The sequence below is a fragment of the Tachysurus vachellii genome, chromosome 21 (assembly GCF_030014155.1).
Source record: "Tachysurus vachellii isolate PV-2020 chromosome 21, HZAU_Pvac_v1, whole genome shotgun sequence".
Taxonomy (NCBI): Eukaryota; Metazoa; Chordata; class Actinopteri; order Siluriformes; family Bagridae; genus Tachysurus; species Tachysurus vachellii.
The window spans coordinates 13115104-13135932 of NC_083480.1; the positions used below are offsets into that span (position 1 = coordinate 13115104).

Genomic DNA, 20829 nt, shown 5'->3' on the forward strand with positions numbered 1-20829 from the left:
ATTTTGTTTTTTTTTTTAACTAAAATACAGCAGTTTTAGTTGATAAATTTTTAGATTTAGTATAGCTTTTTTTTTTGTTTTTTTTTGTGTGTGTGTTTTTTTTCTCAGTTGTGTTGCTGCCATGTATTTGCGATATATGCTGCTGACCACAGCTGGCTGACTCCGCTATTTCCTGACCTAAATTATGTGATCAATATTTATCCTACTTCTTCTTTTGCTTTGCTGAGTTTCAACAAGTGGCCTGAAAACTTTCTTGTTGCACATCTCTCTGAACAGGGTTAGACGAGGCACTGCACTGTGCAGTGGGATTATTGTGAACGTGGAGAAAGGGATATAACAGCGACTCGACTGTGTGTGTGATCAGACGAGGCGTGGATGTGCTCCTTCTGATGGCGAATAACATCCCATTGGGACTGCTGGAAGCTTGCGTGGTCGTAGGAGCTTCCAGTGATCGTCTGAAGGAGTTCTGCTTGGTAATGTGTCTCATTCATTCATTCATTCATTTTCTACCGCTTATCCGAACTATCTTGGGTCACAGGGAGCCTGTGCCTATCTCAGGCGTCATTGGGCATCAAGGCAGGATTCACCCTGGACGGAGTGCCAACCCATCGCAGGGCACACACACACACTCGGGACAATTTTCCAGAGATGCCAATCAACCTACCATGCATGTCTTTGGACCGGGGGAGGAAACCGGAGTGCCCGGAGGAAACCCCCGAGGCACGGGGAGAACATGCAAACTCCACACACACAAGGTGGAGGCGGGAATCGAACCCCGACCCTGGAGGTGTGAGGCGAACGTGCTAACCACTAAGCCACCGTGCCCCCTAATGTGTCTCACTACAGTCTATGCAGTTCCAGGCAAACATTTGCATGGCCTTACTTTGACTTTTTTCAATGCAAGCCAGGTTCTAAAATTTGATCCAATATCAGTCATGATCTTCATAAACACTTTTATTGTGATATCTTTCATATTTGTTTTAACACTATTATTTACTGTTCCTATTAAACTGCTAATTACTGTAGAGCTCAAATGAACTAGAACTAGATCTGTAATATTTGGGTGATGTTATGGCAGGCTTTTAATAAAGGTCTGGGGTTTAATATTGTCATATTGGAAACCAAGGGGATGCAAACATTTGCACTGAACTCTATATTGTTTCCAAAGCATAAATGGATTGCTTCTTAATGCTCAGAAATAATAACTGCTCATCATTTTCTCAGTCTCAGTTGCAGGGTGCTAAAGATAAAGATGCTCTGCTGTTGGACGCCGAGGTTTTGCAGGTTCACGCGCCACCTTTCGTGACTAAGGAGAACACAAGCAATAGTCTAGGTCATGCGTCGGCCTTCAGTCGGGTCCAGAGAAGGCGCTCGTTTTTAAAAAAGAAAAAAGAAAGAGCCGCTGTGTCCTCCAGCAATGGGACCAAGACGGAGACAGACGATCAGAGCGTGCCTAAGGACATCGACCTCATTGCCCTGCCCCAGCTCTGTTTCCCAGGTAAGGCTTTCTGAACCTCTTCAAATACTTCAGAAGCGCATAGCATTGTTAAGTGATAAAAGTTTCTCTCTCCTCTCTCATTGGTTAGGTGGGTTGAGAGTCGTCAGCGAGAGTCAAGAGGACTCTTATCACTTCCTGGTCTTCACAGACGTCTTTGGGAACCAGACACACGGAGTGGTGGTTCAGTATTACAAACCCATACAGGTGAGATTTACTGCAATCCGACATCTCGGGTAAAATATTTACCCCTCTGCATACGGATTTGAAATAGCATAATGCCAGAATGTATATACAATCATGCCACACTAGTCGGAACAAAAAGATTTAAAAGAATTGATATGAAACACAATCCTTTATGTATTTTAGGTATCAGTGGAGAATATAGCATACAAAAATGGGCATTATTTAGCCAAACCACCAAAGCTGTTCACAGCCTATGGCATCTGCCTCATTTCCAAACACCCTTACTACAATGCTCTCAGAGACTGCCTGTCGTCGTGAGTACCCGTGCTACCGGCAATCATGCATAACAGCTGCAAAAATTATATTTGGAGGACATGCATACAAGGTCTTTTTGCAAACACTCCCAGGTTCCTGGTCCAGCTGAAGAATTGCCGGATGGCTGAGTTCGAGGAGCATGTGAAAGAATTCTCAGCTAAACTGGCGCTAGTGCCCATCCCACCACCTGGACAGCTGCAAGTGGTGAGCTACAGTAGTTTAGTGATCTTTAGTTCTAGACATACAGTAGCATTTGGACAAAAGGGTGTTGAGAAATATATATCTTGTATATTAGATATGTTTCTTTCTTAATAACAATGAAACGGTGAATAACTTCACGACAATTGCCAATATATCTTATATACGTTTTCATATCGACTGTTGCATGGCGAAATGTGGCTTAACGTCTCTCCAAATATCCATCCATATCTCTAATTATTTTTCTTTATAGGCATTTAACCTAAAACCCCTGCAGATCATTCTACCACCTAGAGAAGACATGGACCGTCCTGCTGTGGACCTGGACCTCCATCTACCGTTTTTGTGCCTTCCACCTGAGCAGATCTTACAGGTCTTTCTCCACATAAAATATTAATGGGATTTAAACAAACAAAATAATAATTATATTTAATGTAAGTGCTCCAATGTAATGCTGAATGCTGTTGGATCTGAAATCTAATAACTAAAAGCTGAGCGTGTGTGTGTGTGTGTGTGTGCAGGTGATCTGCAGTATCTTGACGGAGCAGCGGGTTGTGTTCTTCTCCTCGGACTGGGCCAGGCTCACACTGGTGGCTGAGTGCTTTATGCTGTTCATCCACCCTCTGCACTGGCAGCACCCATTCGTTCCAGTCCTTTCCCAACAGATGCTGGACTTCCTCATGGCTCCCACTGCCTACATCATGGGCTGTCACCTCCAGCACCTTGAGGACGTGGCTGCGGTAAATCATACTAGGCTTGGATCTGCTTGTAGTGTGAATACCTTGGCATAGAGTATACCCATACATACTTAAACAAGGGTGAGACTTGACTATATGACACCGTTTTCCCCATCAGGAGATGGATGACCTGATCCTGATTGATATTGATGATGGAACAGTGACATCATCATGTGCTGCAGACTTGCCAGATATGCCATTGGCTGCCAGAGAGTGCTTTAAGAAGCGGTAAGAAGACCACCAGCTTCTGTTTTCATTGATATGTTACAGTTTTTAATGATTATTTAGTCTAGAAATCAATAAAAAAGGATGCAACTCTTTGGTGATGTCAGTAGGCCGCTGGCTTGATGCGGTTATTGAAAGCAACAGGGTATGCAGCCAAATACGAAGTGTGATTAACATTCATTTTATTTAAGACTATATCAAATGTTGCTCACCTAAAAATTGGGTGATCTGCTTTCAAAAGTGTTGAAGCTGAGGTTTTTTTGTCTATCATCTCATTCTCATTTCTAATATTTTTCTTTCTGGAACATCAAATACATAAGTATATATTGCAGGTGTAACTTTATGCAACGTCACTAACCAGAAAGTCATTTTAAACCAATCAAGCATCGCGTTAGTTCTGGCAGGCCTCGCCGTCTAGCGTGCATCAGCTGTTAATCAGCTGTCCACGACGCGCACCAATCCGGTTACGACATCCATATTACCCGACCATTTAATTTCCCATTCATAGAGCCGCTTTCTAGCGCGTCGCCACTGCTGCGATTTAAACTCCCTCCTCTAACCCCGACTCCACCATGTCGGAACCTGTGTCCGTTGTACCAGTTTACGTCTTAAATCTCCACATATTTTTCTCTCTTTCTCCCTCTCTCCCTCTCTAATTATTTATTTATTTATTTATTTATTTATCCATTTATTCGTTTATTATTTTCTTTAAAAACACGTAAGTGAGCATATCTAATACTATGCATGATTAATGGTTCTGTTATACGGGGGGTCTATTCTATTTTCTTGTCGCTGCTCTCTCCGCTCTGTCCACGCATGCGCACGGACGGGCACATGGATTCTTGTCCAGAACAGAACCAAACCGCCAACACTAACTGTGCATATCATCTAATAAATTCTCATTTGACAAAGTGGTCCTGACAGAACTAGAACAGAATAATAATTGTGTGTGTGTGTGTGTGTGCAGTGTAAAGGGGCTACAGCTTCATTATGACCTGGAGTTGTGCAGACACGGCAGCAGCATGGATGTAACTGACATGCGGACTCGCAGGCGCAAGTGGCAGAGAAAACTCAACTCTGAAATCCTAAATATCAGCCTTGAGCTCATAGTCAACATCTTCAGGTCAGATTTTGCAAAGCTGTAATTTTCTGCATGATGCTGTCTATGCAGTTTGGCCAACTATAATAATTCCTTTTAAATACTGAAAGAATCCTCGGCTTCCTTTTTATGTGTTTCATTTGTTTGGTAGCTTACTGGCAGGTTTTTTTTCTCCTCCCACTCCCGAACATCTGTTTCCTGCTGATAGGGATGGAGCTAGTTTCTGATTTGCTGTAATGAATATTAATGAGTGTTTTGTCTCTTTTTTCTGCATTTATTAGAGAGGTTCATGACCACCTAAACTTTGAGCATCGAGTATTTAACAGTGAGGAGTTTTTCAGGGCCCAGGAACCAGGAGACCAGCCATTTTACAAGAAGGTAGAACAATTAACACCTACCAAGACCTATAAATGTTTACATGCCTGTTGGTGTTGCTGTGTCTATAAACATAAAGCAACATTTTGTCCTTGTCCATGCAGGTCTCGGATACACACATATTCCATTCTTTCCTAAAAGATTGTTTAAATCGGAAGATAGGTGCTTTCGCACAGATGAAGATAAACACTCAGTCAGAAGCTTTCAGGTAAAGTGCTTAGTCACAGCATTCTTAGTAGTCCTTCACTGTCGTCGTTGTTTTAACATTTCCAGGTTTTGTACTGATTTCTTAGTTTCGTTTCGTCGGTTAATAAGGCAAGGCCAGCTTAAGCAGATTTTCCCGCAACGATAATATGCAAATGAGAAGGCAGCAAATGTTTATTCAACTAATTATTTAATAGAATATATTGAAGTCGATGGTAATAAATATTGTCTGAATCATTAGAATTGGATAATGACTATGGTGAATAATATCTCTCTAAATTTGTCATAATATACTCAATATATTTGTTGCACGCACATGATCTGGCCAAGTAGCTCTATAATTAAAGAGCAGGAAATGTCCGGCATACAGGAAGCACACAGGAATATTTTGGTAACAACAGCTGCAACATCTGGGATGAAAAATGCTGTGGCTATAATTGGAGTTACAGCAGAAGTGTGGAATATTTACTGATTTCATTATATCCTATTAATACATTTAAAGTCACAATGTATGTATTTGTTGAATTTTAAAAGTCAGCTGCATCTTAAGCATTTCATGCTTTCATGCTTCATTTCTCTCTATCTCTCTCTCTCTCTATCTCTCTCTTTCATGCTCTCACTCTCTCAGGCTGAGAACAATGACCGAGTCTCCACAGAGGCCCAATATGAATGAGGTGACACGTAAACAGCCGGATTACCAGTTGCGTAAGAGGCTGGGTATGAGTCTGCCCAACCTGGTAGAGGACTTCTCTCTGATGGCACCGATGCGTCATCTGTCCTTCCAGAAATCTGACAAAGGATCCACGTTAAAGCCAGGTAAACATTGTTATTTCTGAATGCAAGTTTTATTTTAATACACAAGAAACGTATCACATGCTAGAAATAAATGTATATTTTACAATTTTTCATCACATTACATTTTTACAAAATATCATCCAATGACTAGTTCTGTTCTTTATGGGTCTTGTGGTTAATAAACGAACAATGTTTGTTTAAATTGCATTTTTTTTTTTTTTTTTTTTTTTTACTTTATTGGTTTATTTTATAGTAAGTGTGTACAAAAAAAAATAAGTGTGCTTTATTTTTGACTGTTTGAAATGTGTAAATATTTTCTATGCTTTATTCCTATCCATTTTTACAGTTTTCAAGATTCCCCCAAAGCCAGTCAAAACATTCAAACTCCCAGAATTCCCTCCTCCTCTGGCCTATCAATATGTTCAGAACTATTATTCAGAACTCATCAGTCAACTCAGCAAAGCCATTAACTCCGTGACCCCTGAGGAGTCGTCCCTGCTGGCGCGCTACTACTACCTCCGTGGCTTGGTCAATTCCGTGGTAGGAAAGCGTGTGGATGCTCTGACTGACTTCCAGAATCTCCACAGGACAGATATGGACATATTCCCTCTGGAGCTGGTGACTACTCTGACAGACTCGCTAAGGACAGAAGAGCGCAACGCAGCTGAGGGGCGACCGGAGCTGAAACGCCTCATCAGCCGAGTGAAGAAAAGCTCCAGCATGGACGACAACCCTGACGGAGGCTCAGTGAAGAAGTTTGAGCTCCCACGCACACACATGTTTCTGGATGACTTTGTTCGCCGTGTGCAGGAGTCGGGCATCGTCAAAGATCTGGGCACCATCCAGCGGCTGTTTCACGCTCTTACCGTGGGTGAGTAATACACTAAAGAGAGAGTGAGAGATCAGTTCTGATGACAAAGAAGTGGGTCAGAAGATTAAAATTTATCATTATATTTTTCATTTTCTCATTTCGTCACTGGTTAATTTAAATGCACAGACCGACAAGTGAAGTAGAGTCTCCTTTGCCTTCAGCATATGTCATTGATTAACTATTGATATTCACCTCCGCTAAAGAGAAATGGAAGGATGGCTACCATTTTGAAAAGTGGTTTCTGGATAAAATAGGGTCAGGTTAAACGTGGAGATTTCTTCTTGCGAGACGATTGCTTACAACATACAGGGAAAACACAAGTCGGTTTTGTAGTACCATTGTTGTTGTACCAGGGAAATTGATTGATTTGTTTTGACGGAGGTTTGGAGTCATGAAAAATTTATTTCAGGCTAAATTTCGACATCCTGCTAGAGACCGGATGTTAGGCTAAAATATCAGTGTTTGTTTTTTGTTTTTTTTGGTTTGTTTGTTTGTTTAGTTTTCAAAAAAATAAAGGGGTGGCAATAATTCTGGAGCTAGCTGTGTTAGATTGCATGCGCTGCCCCTGAACACTCAGTATAGACTAATTAGAGTGGATTTGGTTTGCCAGGTATGGAGTCTACAGCGAAGGTCTCAGCCCAGTCTGTTTTTTACCTTGATTCCTCATCAGATGGTAAGCGTAGCCTGTACTGCACCCGTTAATACACTGCATCTAAAGGTCCTGTCTGTCTGTGTGTGTGTGTCCGTGTGTGTATGCGCATGCCCAAGTGTGTCATCTATTACTCCTTTATTGCCGGATCTGCTTTAAGCTTGTTTAACTTAACCGTTTGCTTTAATCTATAACCCTGTTGCCTGTTAGCTTTTATTCTCCTCCCTCAGCTCTTCAGGAGGTCATCCTGGCATGCTGCTGGTTAATGATCTGCCTTAGCTTTGTGATGCAGCCTGTAAAGTTAATGGAATGAGTTTGTGGTAGTGTTTATCTGGGGTCTTGATTCTTTCATTTATAATCAAAGCAAAGTTATTACTGATTGCTGCATGTTTTAAAAATTGCTTTGTTTAAAAAAAATATTTTAAAAAAAAGTTCTTGGCTGTCACAAACTAACTACATCTACATAAGTGTGTGTGTGTATGTATACACACTTATTTATAGCAACAATGGATCCCCATTCACGTCTCCTCACGGGTTTCCACCGGGTTCTTCAGTTTGGCTCCACCTCCCAAAAAACGTCCGTGGATTGGTTACTTTATATTGTAGGAGTTGTAAGCATGCGTGGATTTACTGGTAACAAATTTTAGGCCAGTGTTACTAGGATCGTCTTCAGATCTTCAGACTACAAGTCTGACCAGGATAAAGCATTTACACTAAAAATATTAAATTATTGTTATATGTAGTAATTATTGTAATGTATGGCATTACAACATTTTCTTGTGCTGGGCTGACATTACAGGGAAAATACAGGGGGAGGAAATACATATACAGTATGGGAAACAGAAATAGATGTAGAAAGCTACTCACTGGTAGCCGAGAAATTATTTTATATGTAGCATTGAACTGATAATCAGTTTTTATCTAGAAGGCGTTAAACAAACATTTTTACATTTCATGGACACGTGAGTTAATAACATCGTTATCATTTACCATTTCCTTATTGCATGACAGGTCTGAGATCAGACAAACCTGCATTTGGGAGAGTTCTGATCTCAGACCTGTCATGCAATAAGGAAAATAACAGAAACATCCAGTTTATGGGAAGAGTTCTGACATTCCTATAAAAAATGATTTAATTGAAGTAAGCAGTACTGATGACCACAATATCTTTAGGTATGTTTACATTTTATTGGTTTTCAAAGAGGGGATTCTCAGAAAAATGAAAAACGTTTTCTATCTAACATTTTGGAGTGATTAGGAAGGAGACTTTATCTGATGCCATACCAATTTGAAAAGCTCCTCTGTGGTTCCCTTTACAGGTCAACAGAAGCAGGTGGACCCGGAAGTTTTCCGCTTTTTCTACACCATCTGGAAGGAAACGGAGGCTGAAGCACAGGATGTGGATTTACCTGTGGCTGTGCTTGACCACTTGGAAGCCAACGAACAGGTGTACAAGCTTTCCTCCTCTGTGAAGACCAGCCATGGTGTGGGCAAGATTGCCATGACCCAGCGCCGGCTCTTTCTGCTCACAGAGGGACACCCAGGTTATGTAGAGGTCACCAAGTTTAGAGATATAGAGGTGAGACTGGTTTCTCCCATGCACACTAGTTCTTATATAAATGAAACAAATCACCGTACGCTATTGTACGTTTTGTGTGTGTGTGTGATCTTTTTGTGCCTCCGGTGATGCCGATAAGCTGAAGTCCTGCTTTTAACCTGAGACCTTTTTTTCAGTGCTTCTCTTGTCCTTAATCGGAAAGCGTTTGTCCGTTTATTTCATTCAGGAAGTGAAGATATCTTCAGCTCCTTTACTTTTTCTGAGAATCCCCTCTTTGAAGATCAAGACCAGCCTGAGGAGGGAGACGTTCGAGGCCAATCTGAAATCCGAGTGTGATCTGTGGCACTTGATGATCAAGGAGTTGTGGGCAGGAAGAAAAATTGCAGATGAACACAAGGTTCGTGTTGATGTTGTTACTCCTCTGAATTCCTTCTCAGCAGTGACTACCAGGGCTTCAGAGTGTTTTCAGGAATGAACAGAAGATTATGTATTAAGTAAACATGACTGTAGCAGCATGTCGCAAAAAAGTATTCATATAAAACCTAAACAATTTCACAGAGATAACAACATTTTACCATTAGTAGTTACATTTAATATGGTCCAATGTGCATGTAACAAGATAGTTTGTCTTGTCAACTATATTATAGCGGTGAACTAAGTTAATAAGAAAAAACTGCATCAAGTTACTTAGATATTTCTGTGGTGGAAAAACATACTACTAATTACATAAAATTATAAATAAACAGGGGGGCACGGTGGCTTAGTGGTTAGCACGTTCGCCTCACACCTCCGGGGTCGGGGTTCGATTCCCGCCTCCACCTTGTGTGTGTGGAGTTTGCATGTTCTCCCCGTGCCTCGGGGGTTTCCTCCGGGTACTCCGGTTTCCTCCCCCGGTCCAAAGACATGCATGGTAGGTTGATTGGCATCTTTGAAGATCTCTGGAAAAATTGTCCCTAGTGTGTGATTGCGTGAGTGAATGAGTGTGTGTGTGTGCCCTGTGATGGGTTGGCACTCCGTCCAGGGTGTATCCTGCCTTGATGCCCAATGACGCCTGAGATAAGGCACAGGCTCCCCGTGACCCGAGGTAGTTCGGATAAGCGGTAGAAAATGAATGAATGAATGAATATAAATAAACATATCCTCATATAAAACTTCACAGAACGAACATAAATTAAACATAAACACATATTCTTTGTTATATTGCATTTAAACGTGAATATATTGCACTAAGATTATGTGTAGTAACTGCTGTGAATTGGCTGTTACCATAGAAACATAACGAAAATGAACCTGTGAGTAAGGATACAACGATACTAAAAGAGAATATAATCGTAGAAGCAGCTTACACGTAGGTTAATGATTAGCGATATCATATTTTTAATCTGAAGTCATACAAAATGTTCATTCAGCTGAGCTGCAATTTACTGCAACACACAAAATAAAATCTCAGCCTTATTAATAATACAAACACAGCTCCGGTATCGTACATGTGTTGTAGTGCCAGGTGTTGCGGACCGGACGGGTTTTCCTGAATTGTGGAAATCCCTGTTAGTTAAGCAACTCTGATTCATACCTGTGATGTCATGACACTAACGTGACATCATAACCTGGATGGTTTAATTGGCGTGCCTGAGTATTTGTCACAATGGCATTGTAACTAGATTGATGGCAGCTCAGATTTCCCCCTCTAGTCAGAAATACAACCACAAACCTTTTCTCTAACGTTTTGTCTGCTTGTTCTTGGGTTATGCATTTCATCCCAGTGATTCCACTACAATGGCAAAAAATAATGAAAGGTTCATATTATTATACTTGCATTACGTTTACCTTGCCTTCTCAATCTTCTCTGTCTACTGTAGGGACTACAATGAGAAGTGTGCACCATGTTTGGAAGAATCGTACATCACTGTAATGAATTCTGATGTTTGATATGTTAAGAATCTGGATTTGTGGGCTCTGTGTGTCCCCCTCTAGGACCCTCAGTACATTCAGCAGGCTCTGACGAATGCCCTGCTGATGGATGCTGTGGTCAGATGCCTCCAGTCTCAGAAAGCTATTTATGCTGCTTCAAAATTGGCTTACTTCGACACGATGAAACGGGAAGGTTTGTTATTACAAGTCATTTTGAATTTAATTATAGTCATAGTCAGGAAATGGCGAGATGCTCAGTAAGGTCTACATCTCTTGGTTGCAGATGCATTGGCTTAAATGTATCTCAAAGTCAATGTTCATCTCCTACACTCTTAGAGATAATGTTTTACAAGTCAACATCTTTGGTTAGGTCAAAGAGCCCAGTGAAGGACTAGATATGATTTTTTTTTTAACATGGATCGCTTCCTGCTGAACATATGAATGAGTATTTATGTTTAGCAGGCTAGCAGGACTAAGCCACTCCTCGTCATACAAACATAAAGACGAGTGAAAGGTGTTTGTTTTTTTTTTTGTTTTTTTTTTTTTGCATCCTGCTCTATCACCATTTTTCTCAAGGGCTAAAAGTAAATACACTGTCCAAAGTACAACTCACACAAAAGGACAGATAAAAAAGACTTATGTGTAGTGGAGTTTTTTTTCCATTTGAACAAAAGGATTAAGGATTTCTATCTATCCAGTTTGTTATTTGGCAAATATCAAAGCCAGAAAGCGTTACGGGCTTAAAACACTTCAAATCAGGAGTACAGCTTCCTGTCTCAGTGCAGATGAATACGTGTTATGGTTTATTTCATGTCATTCTTATTGTGCCTTCGAGACCTTACATTATGCTTCGCCCCATCCTGATACTTTTCATAGCTGAACTATTGATGGATATTAGATTTTTAACCGAGTTTGTATTTGTTGGTGTTTTTAAACAGTACCGATGATGGTGCCGAAAACAACAAGTGAGACCCTAAAGCATAAAATCAACCCTTGTCTGGATTTGACGTCTCCTCAAGCTGTGGACGTCCTGCTCTATACTCCAGGTTAGATATGATCTTGTCATGAATTTGTTCAGTACAAGTCTGAAAACACAACACCGCGAATGAAGGAAACCTGAGCCATGCGGGCCAGGCAAGACCTGTTTTACTGATTACGTGACGTGATTAGTAACAAGATAAATACTGTAGGATCGTTCCTGGAAACACATTCTTAGTTTCTGTCTAAAGTTAAAGCAGTACATTCTATACTGACGTATGAATTCTCCAGGTTCAGAAGGTCTCTTTTTTGTATAACAGCCAGTGGCGGTTTTGAACCAAAAAGGTTTTCAGAATACAAAGTGAAACTGATTCATTTACTTTTTCCCTTCTTGGTGTGTTTATATGTACATAGATTGTATGTGGTACAGAAGGTTTAGAAGTACAGTGACAAGATTTAAAGAAAGTATGAAGCTGATGGTTAAGGAACGAAACATGATGGGACATATTGGAGAGTATATACTGTATGAAGCAAAGTTACTGTTATGTTCCCAAAGTTTATTTAAAGATTATTTTCCTATAACAGCACATGCAGTCATGTTTTATTTCTCATGTCTCACAGCGATTTGCTCTGATAATGAATTAGAAATACACATTTTATGGCATGTCCCGCTCAAAAATCAAGTTAATTCCTGCTAGTCACTTGCAGTAAAGCAGCTTGTCACATTACTGAGAAAACAGACGGTTCGAACTTCACTCTCCTGAAGACTTTCCTATGAATTTTCCAAAACTTACTGATGAGACTCACTTTATAGAAAGATGATTATATAACACAAACACAAGAATGTAAATTGTGTGATTTGCCACGCGGAAGGCTGATTCATTATACATACAGCACTTGGCAACAGGTATTCAGTCAGGAATCTGACTAGGCTGGTTTGAATTTTTTGCATCCATTAGGTTTATCATGAGTATTCTCTCTTCAGGCTGATTCTAATTTATTCCAACTAGGAATTAACAGATTATTATAATAATAATAATAATAATAATAATAATAATAATAATGTAAACTCTGATTAAAACCATGAACTGGATTTGCTACTAAAAAGCTTCAGCATTATTTATTTTTATTAGATTAACCGTGATCAATCCTTTTTTCATGTCTTTTAAGTTTGTTGATTTTCCCCAAACTATTTATTATTTAATTCCTTCTAAAGAATTAAAACTAAACCCAAGTTGCATGTGGTCCCATTTTTGTGACTATTAGGGACTATTTTGTGACTATAATGTGACTATTAGTGACTATTATTTTGTGATTTTTTTTTTTTTTTTTTTCCCCCAAAGCTATTTTTAAGCATCAAAGTTGATAAAGAAAAATAAAGAAAAAATGGGAAGTGAATGTAGGAGATTTAATTTTAACTAACTTCAGTGCAACGCAAGTCTATTTACATATTTACATTGCTGTATGTTATGTATTCTACTTCCTATAACTATATATATATATATATATATATATATATATATATATATATATATATATATATATATATATATTTATATATATATTATATATATATATAAAATTTGTAATAGTAATCATTTTTTACATATTTTTATATATTTTACATATTTTTATATATATATAATTTTTTATTATTTTTTGAATAATTTAACTTTTCAATTTGAATTTTTAATTATTTATTTTTATTACATTCCGCCTTTGGTCTGTGACAAACTGGGTTGTAATCTCGTTAGATCACATGTCAAGGCTTGGGTTTATTCTCTTGGCAGAAGTCCAACAACATGACATCAACAAAAAATGATTAAATTCAGGGACCATGCCTTGTGTTTTCACCACCACCATGCATTAAACACTCTTACTGTGACTGTGCTTTCTTTTAGGACAGCTGGGCACAGCAGCCTCAGGCGGCAGTGGTTACCCAAAGCTCTGGTGTGCACTGAGTGATGGGAAAGTGGTGGTGTTTGATGCAGCCAGCTGGTCCCTGCAGCAGAACTGCATTCAAATGGGGACATCCCGTCTGGTAAGGGACTTCCCCACTTCTCTTAGCGTTTGAGAATTAATGAATACATGGTCACATGCTGAGCTGCATTCATGTAAAAGAAGGTTGAAAAAGTGAACATAAATATATGAAAAACGTATATATAAATAGATTTATTGGCTTGTAGCTCTGGCAAGTCTTTTTAAGTAGCTTCCAAATGAATGCCCGAATTAATATTCCATATTCATGTCAATCATTTATTACAAATTAAACAAGTTGTGACCATGAATCATGTAACTTTAGCACATGATTTAAATATGTTTTGGGGAAGTATATTCATGTTGCAATGCTGCTGATGTCTCAGTATGTCTTAATCACGAATATTAAATGTCATCTGTGGATCTAAAGAAATGTAATATATTCATATGTTCAGTAGTTTCAGCAGTTCAGTACTTTGTTGCTCTTAATCCTAATTTTTTTTTTTTTTTTTGCTTGTATAGAATTGCATGCTGGGAGTGGACCAGCAGCAGTTGTGGATTGGTTCTCAGGACTCAATCATTTATATAATCAACCCAAACAGCATGTCCTGCAACAAACAGCTGACTGAGCACCGTGCTGAGATCACCGGCCTCGCAATGGAAGAAAGACCTGACAAATACAGGTAATTCACACCAACACAGCATGTCGTACACGATCACATTAATAAAACTATTCCACTGTAACATGACATTCATCTTTATGTTATAGCACAGTGATATCTGTCATTTAATAATGACTACAAATAAATAAAAGAAGTTCCCTGGTCAGGTGAAATAATAATAGTTTCTATTGACTTTTCTTTTTAAGTGCGTCACTGATCCTCATGATTTTTTTTTTCTTAGCAAACAATCCAAGCCTCATACACAACTTTTCAAGCTCTAGTGTCTTAGCCTGGAATTTAATGCCTTAGCAAATGCCACCCATAAGTGAAAATGTCCAAATTGGACCCAAAGTGTCAATATTTTGTGTGGCCACCATTATGGCACCATCCAGCACCGCCTTAACCCTCTTGGGCATGGAGTTCACTAGAGCATTACAGGTTGCCACTGGAGTCTTCTTCCACTCCTCCATGATGACATCACAGAGCTGGGGATGTTTGAGACCTTGCGCTCCCCCACCTTCCGTTTAAGGATGCCCCACAGATGCTCAATAGGGTTTAGGTCTGGAGACATGCTTGGCCGGTCCATCACCTTTTACCATCAGCTTCTTTAGCAAGGCAGTGGTCTTCTTGGAGGTGTGTTTGGGGTCGTTATCAGGTTGGAATACTGACCTGTGGCCCAGTCTCTGAAGGGAGGGGATCGTGCTCTGCTTCAGTGTGTCACAGTACATGTTGGTATTCATGGTTCCCTCAATGAACTGTAGCTCCCCAGTGCCGGCAGCACTCATGCAGCCCCAGACCATGACACTCCCATCAGCATGCTTGACTGTAGGCAAAACACACTTGTCATTGTACTCACCTGGTTGCCACCACGCATGCTTGACACCATCTGAGCCAAATAAGTTTATCTTGGTCTCATCAGACCACAGGACATGGTTCCAGTAATCCATGTCCTTAGTCTGCTTGTCTTCAGCAAACTGTTTGTGGGCTTTCTAGTGCATCATTTTTAAAAGATTCTTCATTCTGGGATGATAGCCATGCAGACCAATTTGATACAGTGTGTGGTGTATGGTCTGGGCCCTGACAAACTGACCCCCACCTCTTCAACCTCTGCAGCAATGCTGGCAGCGTTCATACGTCTGTTTACCAAACACGACCTCTGGATATGACGCTGACCACATGCACTCAACTTCTTTGGTCGACCATAGCGAGGCCTGTTCTGAGTGAAACCTGTCCTGTTAAACCGCTGTATGGTCATGGCCACCATGCTGCAGCTCAGTTTCAGGGTCAATCTTCTTATAGCCTACGCCATCTTTATGTAGAGCAACAATTCTTTTTTCAGATCCTCAGAGTTCTTTGCCATGTGGTGCCATGTTGAACTTCTAGAACGACATGTAGAGCTGTTTAGACATTAACGGCTGTGTGTTAAGATATTTTGAAGTTACAGCAAATTTACACTGTTATACAAGCTGTACACTCACTACATTACATCGGAGCACAGTGTCATTTATTCTGTGTTGTCACATGAAAAGGAATTATAAAATATTTACAAAAATGTGAGGGGTGTACTCACTTCTGTCAGATACTGTACATGGGGAAAAAGAAAAGCGGTGTCGTCTGCAAACGTTTAATTCGGACACGACTCTGAGCAAGAGACTTCAGAAGAGAGCAGCTGCTTCGTTACTTTTCAGACAATCTCACATCAATCTCCAGCTTCCATACTTACATTTACATTTACAGCATTTAGCAGACGCCCTTATCCAGAGAGACTTACATTTTTTATCTCATTTTTATACAATTGAGGGTTAAGGGCCTTGCTCAGGGGCCCAGCAGTGGCAGCTTAGTGGACATAGCTTAGCTACCGATTGGTAGCCCAACACCTTGACCACTAGGCTACCACATACTACTTCATATTTATCGATCGATTTAAAGTGTGCTCACTCAAACCACTTCAGAAGGTATAATCTTATTTTAGCCTTTTTCAGCATGTAAATCTTTTAGATATTTGTTTCATGTGGTTCTTAAAAACACCTTTTGGCTAAGCTTGAATCATATCTCACATTAAATATTATCTCTTTTTAGACTTTCTCATATTAGAGTTTTACTGTAGACTAGATTAAGCATAGAAAATGTACAAATATTCAGACTTATTTTTTTTTTTATTTATATCACAAGGATTATATTGTTCTATATATTTTATTCCAAAAGTCCCATGTTTGTGTTGTAGCCAGTTGCTGGCGTACTCATGCAGTGCAGAGGGCACAGTGATCATTTGGGACGTGGCAACGCTGCAGCCGAGACGTGACATCAGACTGACCTGTGACAGGCTACAGTCCATTCAGTTCCACAGTGGAAGACTATGGTGCTGTAAGTAGGCTTAACGTTTACGTAGAAATATTACTGTGTATTATGAACACTAGAAATATTGGCAAACTTTTAGTAAAAGGGCAAAAAATACTTAATGATTCAAATCCATATGCAAGAACTTGCACTACAGAAAAAAATATTCTGTTCAAAATTTGTAAGAAATCGCAAGGTTTGATCTTTATTCATCTCTTATCCTGTAAGATTTATAAAATGTTACCGCAAATGCCCCAATCTTCATAGCAACAAAAAAAAAAAAAAAAGAGAGAGATTCTCATAAATCTCATAACATTCGCACTTGTGCCAGAAACAGAAGAGGAATAAAAAAAAAAAGGTCTGTCTCTGCAAAAAGCATACCAGATATTTCACAGGTTTCATTTCCTGTTTAAGCTGCATATCTTTTCAGGCTTCAGTCTAAATGCAAATTGCTGTTTAACATTTGCCTCACTACTGCTTTTATAAAATAAACTCATTCACCACTTTCTCACCAGAGATGCACTTTTTTCCTCTTAATCTTTTTTGTTTACGCCTAAAATATCACCATTTGTGTTTATTACTTGTTTAAAGCATCCATTTTTCTCATTTTCATAAAGTTTAGTTTCATTAACTTTATGCTTTGCTCACATGACATTTCTCACATGCTAGTTGTCAAATAACGTCAATAGTGTCCATGGCCCACGGTGTACGTTCTCGGTGGTTTTTCAGGTGCGCGGGACTGTGTGATGGAGGTGCGGCGAAACGGCACAGTGCATCGTAGGATATCTCTTCCTGATCACCTCAGGGGCTCACCATCTTCCTACAGCAGCTTCATCATCTTTAACGAGGTGAATAATACTAGGCATTTTCTTGCACCCTGCTGACCTGTTCCTGTCTGAACACACTGTTTACACCTCTTACTGCTTACAGGGTAAGGCAACATGAGTCATAATGACAGCGACCTTCTTTTTGCACTAATGGTTATCAAATGTTTGGAGTACAATGGAAACTCTTACAAATACCGCAGACTATCAGCCAGTCAGGAAACACAAATGCATCATTATTTTTATTTTATGACCACAGAATTAACTCGTCATGTTGCCAGATTGTGATGCAGTGATCCACTTAATGATATGTCTAATGAATGATGGTCTAGACTAAATCACGAATAAACAATCGGTTGTTGTAGCTGGTTATATTTAAACTGTTCTGTACCACAGATGATATATTTTCGAACAGGTATAACATTATTAGCCAGAATCTAAGGTTTTATAGCTAGCATTCAGCTTAATAGCTAACAAAAATATGATGAATAAGGGGGATTGGGTACTAAACACACTAAACAGTACCTAGATCATTTAGGTTATTTTCCTGTAACAGCATATCCCAAAGTATTTTAGTTTGTTTATACCACAGCTGTTTGCCATTGATTGCAGTTTGTTTTATTAATTAAGAATTGGTTAAAGAATGTCTGTGAAACAAGTTCCTGTTATTATTTACATTACAGCAGACTTCATTTCCTTACCAATTAAGGAGACAAAAACATGGTAAAGCCGTCCATCCCGAAGACTTTCCTGTGTCAGAAAACGTTAAGGAACAGATTTATTTCTGAATGTTACAAAGTTCTGATCTAATCTCCTTACAGAAAACATCACCACACCTCAATGAGTGTAGAGTTAAAAAAGAAAAAATATATATTTTAGATGATGTGGAGCAGTGGTCTTCACTGTTTTTTTTCATGTGAGCCACACTGATAGGACAAAGTCAATAGGAGAGCCACTTTCACCGCAAAGTATGCCGAGTTATTCAGTCTTAAATAGCTTATCTGCTTAAATACAATGTACGATATTGCAATACAATAATTACTCGAGTCGCGGATGACGCACGCTCCCCATCAGTTACCTCTTTTGTCACTGTCACATTGCTTTGTTGCTGTTCATTTTGTGCACGGGATTGTTTGATAAGAAATCGATCCGTTTTTTAGTCCGTGTGTAGAGTAAACACAAGTTGTTAACTAGCATGAAACACAAACTAGCTTCTGGCAGACCGCTAAAAACTGGCTATTGCGCAGAACGCAGTGAGTCAGTGACGGGTCAAATAATATATACATATATATTATTATTTGTAATAGAGCACATTCGTTTTTCTATGATTGTTTTTAATGTTATTTAAATGAAAAATAAATTTTAACCACATGATCATATCATCGTATTATTTACTGCCATGCGAGCCGCATATTAAAGCTTGGCGAGCCGCAGGAGTCTCGCGAGCCGCGCAATGAATGACACTGCTGTGGAGCATCCAAAATAGAAGGTTCTGTGTATAATTTCGGATTATTCAACGTAGATGTTTGTTAGTCGTACATTTACATTCACAGCATTTAGCAGACCTTTTATCCAGAGTGACGAACAACAGTGCTTTTAAGTCTCAGGTCGTACATCACTCATCACACATGTTTAAATAATGCCACCACTACACAAAGTGTGTTATGGACTTGTGTATTACTCGTGTATTCTTGTGTGTGCTAAACCGATCTCTTTTCACAGAGGACTCAGTTGTGGACCGGCTGCACAGACTCAGGCGAGCTGTGTGTGTGGCACCTCGCTGACCCGGAGAAGACCTTCTCGAGGATCACACTGCCTGACTGCACCAGTGTCATGTGCATGATCAGAGTCAAGAACCAGGTGAGAAAAACACTTGTTCTCAATGTGTCTTGAATCCCACACACACTGTATTTTAGATCTGCATCAGTTTATAGAGAGAGAGAGAGAGAGAGAGAGAGAGAGAGAGAGAGAGAGAGAGAGACTGTGTGTGTGTGTGTGTGTGTGTGTGTGTGTGTGTGTGTGTGTGTGTGTGTGTGTGTGTGTGTGTGTGTGTGTGTGTGTGTGTGTGTGTGTGTGTGTGTGTGTGTGTTGCTACAGTAGAAATGGTTTTGAAATATGTGAGAATCTTTTTTTTGTTTGTTTGTTTAATTGCTATTATCAGAAAATTGAAACAATAAATACGTCCAAGTGAATTGGGAAATGTGTATTAAATTATGATCCGTATGAATTATTTTTTATAATTGAATAATTACAGATATGGGTTGGAGGCCACAGTAAGAGTGGAGGAAAAGCTCGTGGAAAGATCTACGTGGTGGACACAGAGCGCCTCCTTGTGGAGAAGGAACTGCTGGCTCATTCAGACACTGTTCAGACTCTGTGCTCAGCTGAGGACCGCTACGTCCTCAGCGGTGCTGCTGGCCAAGATGGGAAGATTGCTATCTGGAAAGTGGAATAGGATAAAAGAGGGAACTGCGTGCTTTTGTACACTAAGTGATATTAGATGTTGGTGTATATTTATTTTACATCTTACAATGGTCACAAACAAAAGAAGAAATGGATGAATCTCCAGTAATCCAAAAGACTTCAGTTTAACAGTCTCATGAAGGGCTAAGAGAAAGAAATACTAGTTTTTATATGAAGGATTTGTTGTTTTTTTCCCACTGTGCTGCGTCAGTAGCAATATTTGTTTATCCAAGTGGTCTCCATTCTCCTCCACAAAGAGCCAGTATATGGAGGAGAATTGGGGGGGATTCCCAAGAGCCTTAGGTAGAATATAATGGATAAGACCCTTCTGATTAATCCCATCTTTGTAGAACTTTTTTCCCCCATTGTTTTTTCTTTATATCTAATATCCTGCAGGAACTTGTAATCCAAAGCCATATAATGTTCATGCTACTTTTAATGGACTCGTGTATAAAGTCTTTGTTCTAAGCGATTTCACTTATTCTGCACTAATATTTTGTAATGAAGGTCACTTTATAGAATGTTCTATTACTGTTTTATTCTTGAAATAACATTTACATAGCTTTTTCTTTCATCAAGCACTGTGTATGTATCATTTGCTAATATTGTAAATTCATTGTAAGTATTATACAACATGCATGAGTAAATTTTTTTTTTAATTATCCACAGGTTATAAAAGGGTTATTTTATAACTCGGAATGTACAGAATGACTGAGTACATAAATCTGTTCATTATACTATATTTTATATTATTGTGGAAGACAAATTTCTGAACATGAATATTATTTAGATTTAAAAAAAACCTCCAGAGGGCAGCAGTGTGCTATTAATGTCCCATTATAATTGCTAGGGGAGATACTGTAACAGCCCATGTATTTTAAAATGTATATATTTATATATCTTTTAACTTCACTATTATTATGAAACTTTAGTCATTATAACCATACTAGCAAAAGCTTTCTGTATGGTG

The 20829-nt window shown here is 39.2% G+C and overlaps 1 protein-coding gene across 3 annotated transcripts in view; it reads left to right on the plus strand.

Moving 5' to 3' along the window:
* The window catches only part of dennd3a (DENN/MADD domain containing 3a), a 24336-nt gene extending 3815 nt beyond the window's left edge, over positions 1-20521 (plus strand). For 2 of the 3 annotated variants that reach the window (XM_060896896.1, XM_060896895.1), the window contains 24 exons: positions 277-473; positions 1225-1498; positions 1587-1702; positions 1865-1995; positions 2089-2200; positions 2448-2567; positions 2716-2934; positions 3050-3159; positions 4124-4279; positions 4537-4633; positions 4735-4838; positions 5463-5650; positions 5976-6500; positions 7111-7173; positions 8469-8728; positions 8934-9104; positions 10682-10811; positions 11557-11664; positions 13498-13637; positions 14096-14256; positions 16460-16599; positions 17302-17420; positions 19119-19256; positions 19651-20521. In XM_060896896.1, the coding sequence (XP_060752879.1) occupies positions 390-473; positions 1225-1498; positions 1587-1702; positions 1865-1995; positions 2089-2200; positions 2448-2567; positions 2716-2934; positions 3050-3159; positions 4124-4279; positions 4537-4633; positions 4735-4838; positions 5463-5650; positions 5976-6500; positions 7111-7173; positions 8469-8728; positions 8934-9104; positions 10682-10811; positions 11557-11664; positions 13498-13637; positions 14096-14256; positions 16460-16599; positions 17302-17420; positions 19119-19256; positions 19651-19851 (3867 nt within the window). In that variant the 5' untranslated portion in view covers positions 277-389 and the 3' untranslated portion in view covers positions 19852-20521. The remainder of the gene's footprint in view (positions 1-276; positions 474-1224; positions 1499-1586; positions 1703-1864; positions 1996-2088; positions 2201-2447; positions 2568-2715; positions 2935-3049; positions 3160-4123; positions 4280-4536; positions 4634-4734; positions 4839-5462; positions 5651-5975; positions 6501-7110; positions 7174-8468; positions 8729-8933; positions 9105-10681; positions 10812-11556; positions 11665-13497; positions 13638-14095; positions 14257-16459; positions 16600-17301; positions 17421-19118; positions 19257-19650) is intronic. The other variant, XM_060896897.1, reaches the window with a different exon arrangement.
* The last annotated feature ends 308 nt before the right edge of the window (positions 20522-20829 follow it).